This window comes from Etheostoma spectabile, chromosome 15, assembly GCF_008692095.1.
Source record: "Etheostoma spectabile isolate EspeVRDwgs_2016 chromosome 15, UIUC_Espe_1.0, whole genome shotgun sequence".
Lineage (NCBI taxonomy): Eukaryota > Metazoa > Chordata > Actinopteri > Perciformes > Percidae > Etheostoma > Etheostoma spectabile.
This window is the reverse complement of record NC_045747.1, coordinates 31,571,923-31,581,867: the sequence shown is the minus strand read 5'-3', so window position 1 is coordinate 31,581,867 and position 9,945 is coordinate 31,571,923. Positions and strand designations below refer to the sequence as shown.

The 9,945-nt window shown below is 47.5% G+C and overlaps 1 protein-coding gene across 1 annotated transcript in view; it reads left to right on the top strand.

Annotated features, from left to right (window-relative positions):
* The window catches only part of LOC116702994 (E3 ubiquitin-protein ligase CHIP), a 21,910-nt gene that overhangs the window by 10,695 nt on the left and 1,270 nt on the right, over nt 1–9,945 (top strand). The window contains exons 5-6 of the mRNA XM_032537564.1: nt 9,229–9,313; nt 9,394–9,450. Coding sequence (XP_032393455.1) covers nt 9,229–9,313; nt 9,394–9,450 — 142 coding nt within the window. The remainder of the gene's footprint in view (nt 1–9,228; nt 9,314–9,393; nt 9,451–9,945) is intronic.

The following is a 9,945-nucleotide window of genomic DNA, read 5'->3' as shown; positions in this document are numbered from 1 at the left end:
CAGTGATAGTGTGTTGTGTGTCCCACAGTGATATGAGATTTGTCCATATTGATATGTGATGTTGTCCATAGTGATCATGTGATGTTGGCCCATAGTGATCGTTGTGATGTGTCCCATCTCAATGTGCTGTTGTCCAATAGTGATCGGTGCGTGGTCCCCATGTGATCAGGGTGATGTTCCCCCAGTGGATCAGGAGAGTGGTACATATGATCATTGTGATTTTTGGTCCCCATAGTGATCTGGGATGTTGTACATAGTGAATCGTGTGATGTTGTCCCATAGGGATCATTGGGATGTTGTCCCCATAGTGATCATGAGATGTTGTTCCATAGTGTCATGTTATATGGTCCCATAGTGTGGACGTGTGATGTGTCCCATATGACGGGTCGGTGCTGTGTCCCACAGTGATCGTTGAGGTGGTCCAATAGTGATGTGTGATGTTGTCCCATAGTGATCTTGAGATGTTGTCCCCATAGTGATCATGTGATGTTGTCACATTAGGGAGCATGTGATGTTGTCCCATAAGTGATAATGTGATGGTTGACCCATAGGGATCACGTGATGTTGGCCATAGGACATCGTGATGGGGTCAACCTAGTGAGCGTGTGTTGCCCACAGTGATCGGGGGCTGTTGTCCCCACAGTGATGTGTGAGTTGTCCCACAGTGATCGGTGATGTTGTCCCACGTAGTGGATCGTGTGATGTGTCCACAGTGATCATGAGAGGTTGTCCCCATAGGGATAAGGGTGAGGTTGTCCCCATAGTGATCATGTGATGTTGTACCATATCATGTGCTGTTGTCCCTGTGAGTGTGGGGAATGTGTCAAGAGTGATCGTGTGATGTTGTCCACAGTGATCGTGATGTTGTCCCACAGTGATCGTGTGATGTATCCCACAGTGACGTGTGATGTGTCCACAGTGATCGGGTGTGTGTCCATAGTGATTCTGTGATGGTGTCCATAGGGACTCATGTGATGTTGTCCATAGGATTCGTGTGATGTGGTCCATAGTGAGGTGTGTGTTGTCCATAGTGATATGTGCTGTTGTCCCAAGTGATTCAGGTGAGTGTCCATAGTATCATGTGATGTTGTCCTAGGATAGTGTGATGGGATAAGGCAGCCATTGTCTAGAAACCGTTTGTGATAATGTTGCGATTCAGTGCAAAATGATTGTATGACTTAAATTGTCCCAAACCAATTGACCCTAAAACAGGGCATGTGACGTCTCTCAAGTTTTTTATAGGCTAAAGACGTTGGATGGAAACCCACGTCCCCAGAATTATTCTCGGGTTTTTTTTTTTACGCCAAACTGAGATAATTGGATGGGGAGGAGCATGGAGCCGGGGCAGGAACGGCGTTGCCGTAGCAGCGGGCCCAGGATGCGGTAGGAGAGCCGGTCCCCTGATCCTTAGCTCGGCCGACGCGGAGGAGATTTTCTCGGGGTTTTGGCATTTGTCCCGGCGGCGCCGTCGCTGCTCCGATCAGACGCTCGACCGGCACGGTTTTTTTTTTTTTTGACGGACGCTGAGAGGGAGAGCCACAGCGAGATATTAATACACGTGTTCCACACGTACGTAATTGACCGTTTCAGTTCTTTTTTTTTTTAATGCAACAGTGTATGGGCCGCGAAATAATGTTGTATCTCTCTTCTCGTCTGACTGGGTGTGTTAGCGTCTGACACTCAGGCCTCATCAGCTACAGCGCCTTATTGGTTTGTAAAAATAATTTACAAAAACCAGATGGATGTGTGCGGGTCTTGGTCCCTTGGGACCTAAAGATTCCCCACACGTCACCGGTCCCCCTTCCAACTGTAGTTGGCACACACTCTGTGTGTCTGCTTCCTGACTTTGTCCGCCGCCCCCCCTTCCCACCCTCCACCTGATACGCTCACTGTCACCGTTCTCCCCCCGCGCATGATCACCAGCTCGCGTCCACGGGGGTCCCGTCGCTGACACTCCGCCCTTGTCACGGCACCCCCAGCCGTGTGGTCGGATGAGCGCGTTCTGGAGCCCTGTTCGTGAATAGCCTGCGTGTACTCACTGCGGACCCAGCCCGTGCCCCGACAGCATTACGACGACACATATTTGGGTTCTCCGCGCCTACACACGCGCGCGACGCGGGCAGCCGGGGGAAACAACATGCCAGAAAGCCCCGAGGCAAATCGACTCGGCGTCGGCAGGAGCTGAAGGCAGAGGGGAGAACGGGCTCTCCTGAAACCGCAAGTACCTGGAGGCCGCCCGCTGCTACTGGCAACGCATAGTGATTCATGCGAGCACGGCTCCCAGTGTCTCCGTCCACTCATCCACTATTCACGTTGGTAAACAAAAACAACTCCTGAGACTCCAGAAGACATGCGCTCTATGACAGAATGATGGCGGACCTCCGTCCGGTGTGTCTCACGTGCAAAAATGCGCCGCGAGCGCGAGTTGGCTCGGCCCCGGGTGGACGCAGCGATCTACTCGGCTCAGTAAGCGCACTCTCCAGCCGTTTGCCTCCCTTCCTTCGTTCAACCTAGGTTAGTCGGCGACACGGCAGAGCTAGTCCACCAAGCTACCGTGGACGGTTGCTGACCCTTTAAGGTAGAACAATCATTTTTGCATGACTCGCAACATTTATCAACAACAACGTGTTTCTAGACAAATTGTGCCTTCCCATCACACGATCATATGGACAACATCACATGATCACTAGGGACAAACAATCACTAGAACATCACTGATCACTATGGCGACACATCACAGATCACTATGGGGACCACATACACGACACTACTGGGACAACATCACACCGAATGCCTCATGAAACAACCACACATGATCCACTATGGGACAAACATCAACGATCACTATGGGGACAACATCACACGTCCCTGTGGGAAACATCACACGATCACTGTGGGAAACCTCACACACGACACTGGGGACAACATCACAACACTGGTCAACGACGGCCCTCTGGACAACATCACACTATCACTATGGGACAACATCACATGATCTGGGACAACATCACATGATCACTATGGGGACAACATCACCATGATCACTATGGGACAACATCTCATGATCAAGGTGGGACAAACATCACACGATCACTGCTTGGACAACATCACACTATCACGTGTGGGACCAAATTCACCACACACGATCACTGTGGGACAACTCCACGATCACTGTGGGACAACATACACGACACATCACGTATGGGACACACATCATGAATCACTAGGACAATCAGCCGTGATCACTAGGGACAACATCACATGATCACTATGGGACAAACATCAATCATGGACAACATGACACTATGGGACACCAATACTGATCACTATGGTGCACACTACACGATCTCACTATGGACAAACATCACACGATCACTGGGGGACAAATACACGACCGACACTATGGGACAACATCACACGATCCCGATCACTATGGGACAACATCCCATCACTAGGGCAAATCTCGATCACCTATGCGAAACCCATCACATGATCACTATGGGACACACACAGTATGCATCCAGATCACTATGGGGCAACATCACAGATAACAGATGGTACAAAATATCACTGCCATCACATCACTAATGGGAATCCACAATATGCCACATGATGAATCACATCAGGGGACAACAGACAACATTAGAATCCATGATCATGGGACATCCATACACTGTGGAGAACAAAAATCACTGTGGACACCATTCACTGTGGGCACACACACGATCACGGACAACATCACACGTCATGTGGTACATGGACCTCCCACGATCACTATCGTGACAACATCACAGATATGGACACATCACACGGGCATCCCTATTGACACACATACATGCATCATGGGACACACACATCCTATTTACAAAATGGCATGTCACGACAACTCTCATGATCACTGTGGCATCCTGAGTGCAAATCAAACCATCTGGGACACATCACAGTCTGAAATCCTGATCATATGGACATACACGGTCATATGGACAACTTCACTTTTATCCTCACTGGACGTAACACCATTGACGCTCGTGTCACCCCTTACCGCCACCATATATATGGGACAACCTCAGTCACTGACTCACATGCGCACACATCCCCACTTGCGGGAATCACACGTTCTGGAACAACATCACACGTTCGATCAGAGTTATCTACATCAACGATCCCCGATCGCTAGGGGACACTCCCTATCCACTATTGGCAGACTATCTACTATATCCTTGAGTGGAATCACACGATCCGCATGGGCAACATCACACGATCACTGGACAACATCACATGATCACTGGGCAACCCACATGACATATGGGACACAACTCCATGATCACTATGGGGCCAAACATCACTGGACATCGGACTATGGGACAACATCACACGGATCACTTGGGACAACATCCCACATGATCAGTGGCGCAACATCACACGTCACTATGTGGACAACATCACATGATCATAATGGTGAACATCACATCCGCAACATGATCACTTGGGACAACATCCACATGCCGACATTCATAGACTCGGAGGGCGGAGAATGCAAAAAGCCTCCGGCATGTGAATCACTACGCCGGCACAACGACCGCCACTGACACTATGGGGACACACATCCCGACAATGGGAGACACCAGCCATCATCCCACGCCTCACATCACAGCTCAGGTGGATCACTCCTCCCCCGACCACTGCAAAACATGCGCCTCGCCCGCAGACACTCCCTGTGTGACAAATCACACGAGCCCGATCCATTAATGGGACCCCTCCCACGATCCGATCAATAGGGACAAACATCACATGATCAATATGGGGACAACATACTCATGAATCACTATGGGACACCATTCACATGATCCACTAGGACAACATCACACGATAACTATGGTATTGATCACCCCTCGATTCACTAACCTGAGCCGAACCCCGAGAAGAGGGTACTGAACTCACAAGGGTCGGCACACCGGGTGTTACACACCCGTCATGATCGGAGAACAGAACATTACATCGGTCCACGCTGTGGACCAAGAACACGACAACCGACTGATCAATACTAGGCGGGACTCCAGACAAAGCTACATCACCCACGTCATCAAACTGGGACACACGCCATCCCACTTGCATATGCGAGGACAACACCATCCACACTAGGAAATCCAACGGTAGGGACGAACCAACCATGTAGCACAACAGAATCAACCGGGATCGCGTCGCACAGATCAAACATCACATGATCAATGGGACAACTAATCATCGCATCACACCACGTGGGACCAACATCACACGATCACTGGGGAACAACAATCCGAACAATCACTGGGGGACAACATAACACGACACTGTGGGAAACACACACGGATCACTACTGGGAACATCACACGATCACTATGGGACAACACACATGATATGGGACAACATCACCATGATCACTATGGGGACAACATCAATTGATCAATATGGGACAACACTCATGATCCACTGTCGGGGACAACAGCACACGATCCACTGTGGGAAACCATCAACACGATCACTGTGGGACAACATCCACGATCACGTGGGAACAACAATCACACGATCACTGGGGGACCAACATCACCGACATGTGGACAAAGCCCACGATCATCATGGGATCCCACCATCCCGATCACTTAGGGACAAATCACACGATCAATATGGAAACATCCATGATCACTTCTGGGCGCAACACCCACATCACATGATCACTCTGGGGACAAAAAATCTCATGATCACTGTCGGACAACATCACACGATCACTAGTGGGACAACATCGACTAACGATCACGTTGCGACAAACCATCACACGATTCTATCTGTGGGGACAACACACGCCGATCACTGTGGGAAAACTCAAACACGATCACTATGGGTAGACGAACACATCACATAGATCATATGGGACAAAATCCACGTGATCACTAGGGGGAGCACAGAGACAATCACATGATCACTATGGGACAACATCACATGATCACTTGGGACAATCATCAAACAGAACTGATGCAACACTAGGGGGACAACATCTCACGATCAATATGGGACAACATCACACGATCATATGGGGACAAAATCACACGATCAACTGTGGGACAAAACATTTTTTTTCCAAAAACACGTCAGATCACATGGGACAACATAACCCATCCGATCCACTATGGGAATGACAACATACTGATCTACGGCACAACATAAATGAACAGGGACAACTTCATACATGATCCCTATGGGACAACATGCAACATGATCACTATGGGACACCAACCTATCACCACAGATACACAGATAATAGGGGACAACATAACATGATCGATATGGGGACAATCATCCGACATCTGTGGGACGAACACACACGATCGATCCATAGGGGAACGAACATAAAGCTCGATCACTAGTGGGACAACATCAATATCATATGGGAACACACACCAGACATTATGGGGACAACTCACATGGATCACTATGGAAAAGCACTAGGGGACACAGATCCACATGACAACATACAATATTTTGGGACAACTCTTCATGATCATAGGTGGGACCAATACACACGATCACTATGGGGAATACAGATCAATTATGCAAACTCCATGATATGGATACCCACTATATGGAACAAATAATGCAGGAAACCCGATCAATATGGGATAATCTCATACATGACACACGATCAATTCTATGGCAACATCACATGATCACGATGGGCAACAACACGTACCGGGACACACGATCCCATAGGTGAAAACATCCCGATCATATGTGGACAACAATCTCACCCGATCACTATTGGGGACAAACATCACACGATCACGGGGGACAACATCTACGACAATACGTGGGAAACAATACCACTTGGCAACTGATCACTGTGGGACAACATCCATCGATCACTGTGGGAACATACAAGATCACTGAACACTCATGCATGGGAAAATCACAGATCCCTTGGACAACACACACATGATACTATGGGATCAACATCACATGATCACTATGGGACATCACATCACGGGACATCCATGCATGGTCAAAATCCACGCATCACTGGGGACAAACTCATACATGACATTCACACAGCTCACTATGGGACAACATACACGATCTTGGGACACACATCAACATGATCCACGATGGGGACAAATCCACGACGAAATCCAAAACCACTAGGACAACATTCACACGATCAATAGGGACACATCATCCCATGATCACTATGTGGGACAACATCACATGATCAATTTGGGACAGGTTTTGTTAGAGCTCATGTTCCGATGATAGCGACATATCCAGCTTATAATCAGAAACAATGATGCTATCAACACATCCCTTGACGAGCTGCAGAGGCAACTGTCTTTATTGTCCCTCCGGTACCGCTGCGAGACTCTTCTTCGTTAGCATATCGTAGCATCTCGGAGGCTAATCTTAGACGTTACAGAAGTCCTTGGTTGCATGCGTATATCCTGCTGCGTAGTCACACCTGTGGCCACCTCTTACCTCGGTCGACAGTGAGTCTGTATTTCGGCAGCTTCTTCTGATGAGGCAGGTGACAAGGCTGGATGTGTGTCTCGTCTCTAGCACAGCCGTCTCCCGAAACACCGAGCGCTGTGCGACCGTGAAGTGCAGCAGCACACAAAGCTCTGGCGGACTGCCGCACGGCGTGTAGCTCGCCGGCCAGCTCCTGAGTCATAAAGGCTGCACTTTCTATCATGGGTCCAGTGCCACCTGGAGATGATAGACTACGGACGTGGCCATCGCGGAAACTGCAGAAAAGGTACGGGTTCACAGCGCTAGGATCTTAAAACGGTTGGTTTTTAAAGGCTAATTTCGGTATTCTCAGTATCATTTTAGATATATTCCCTATTTAAGTCATCAAACAAGCTGTAATGTTACCCTACGGCACAAGATGTTCATCATCAGGGAGAAACAACGCTGAATGTACCCTACAGGGACAGATGTTCATGCATCCAGGGAGAAACAAGCGTAAGGCTTTACCTACATGGCAGATGTCATCATCAGGAGAAGAACAAGCGTAATGTTCCTACAGGACCAGAGTTTCGCAATCAGGAGAAACAGCTGTAATGTACCCTCGGACATGTGCATGGAGTCAGCTGAAGTGCCACCATACGTGAAGTTCCTGGGACCATGAAGTACCACATGCGACAGGACGCATATAGGAAAAAACGACTGTTATAAGACAGAGCATATAGCAGGGTGAGCTACAGTGTAAGACCTCAGGCGATTTCATCATAGGTAGAACCAAGCTGTCATGTTGACACCTAAAGACAGATGTTAATCATCGAAAGGGTAGAGAACAGGACAAGCTATGTACCACGAAAGTATCTCACAGACTCCGATAAAAAACACTTATGTTCCTACGGAAGAATCGTCTATCTCACTAGAAAAAGGCTACATGTACTAGACAACTACTTAAGGTAGACCAGTGTAGAGGCAGTCATATCTCCACCAGAATCCAATTTAAATAATCACTACTTTTAGCGTGATAGACGCAGCATATCTCCACAGACTCCATGTAAATACATCACTACTTTTAGCGTGTTTAGAGCAGCATATCCTCCACCAGACTCAGTAAATATAACTAAGTGATGCCAATTCGACGATATACTATTTAGCGTGTTTACAGATACTCCAACAATCATTAATAATCTCTTAAGTTTTAGCACAATCCATGTAAATGTGTGCATAAGAGTTTATTTTTATGTTTTCAGATTTTGCCAATTAAAGAAGGGTATGAATCCATCTTTGTTTTCGCAGCTATAACCTGGCCGAAGGAGCAGCGTCTGAACTTCTGGTATACGACATCCCGCATTCGCCCTCGGATCGCTAAGAAGCAGAGTTGGACACCAAAAGTGAGGAGAGGAGGCACAACCAGGAGAGCGACGCACGCCTACCTCACCAAACTCATCCCGCCGCGAGAAGAGGCAGGTCCAATCATAGGCCGTTAATTATTAAATATATATATATACAGTCAATAGGTCCCTCATAGACCCTTAATATTAAATAATATATATATATATACAGTCTATGGGTCAACATCAGCCACAAAAACCACATCACTGGGAAATAGATCTTACCTGGTTCCTGTAAAGTAATTTTGGGGGGTTGTGTGTGTGTGTGTGTGTGTGTGTGTGTGTGTGGGGGCAATGTGTGTGTGTGTGTGTGTGTGTGTGTGTGTGTGTGTGTGTGTGTGTGTGTGATCTACAGAGAAGTGGAGGGCAGCAGACAGAAAGAAGACGACAACGACGACAGCAGAATTCAACACAATCCAAACAAGATTCACACAAAACACGTAAACACTTATTAACACGCGTTAACACCTGTTTTCATATGTTGTATTATTACCTTTTTAAGAGCTGTGTATTTCTACAGGACAAGTATCTGTCAGACATGGAGGAGCTCTTCTGTCAAGTGGACGAGAAGAGGAAGGTCAGTCAGAAACTTAAGCCCAGTTCAGCCCAGTTCAGCCCAGTTCAGCCCAGTTTAGCCCTGCAGCGTTCTGACCCCTGCCGGTTTCCACCAATGAGAAGAGTGTATCATCTCCATAGAAACCAGTCTCGGTACCTCCGTTCTAACCTGAGACTGTTCTGTAGCATCTTAAAATACGAATGAGTATAGTGAGATACTTGCTACATCTACAGTTTAGAGCCCGACCGATATATCGGCCGATATCAGGCATTTCCCGATTTATCGGTATCGGCATTTATAATGGCCGACTTCGAAAAATCGACTATCATTTACCATGAATCATTTATGATAAATAAATGATTCTGATAAATTAATATTTAAAAGGACGCTCTACAACGTCCCTGTTAGTGATGGCGTTGCATAGTCTGTCCACCAGAGGACGCTCTACAACGTCCCTGTTAGTGATGGTGTTGCAGACTGTATATTTTGATGTTCTGTTGTGACAATAAAACAAAT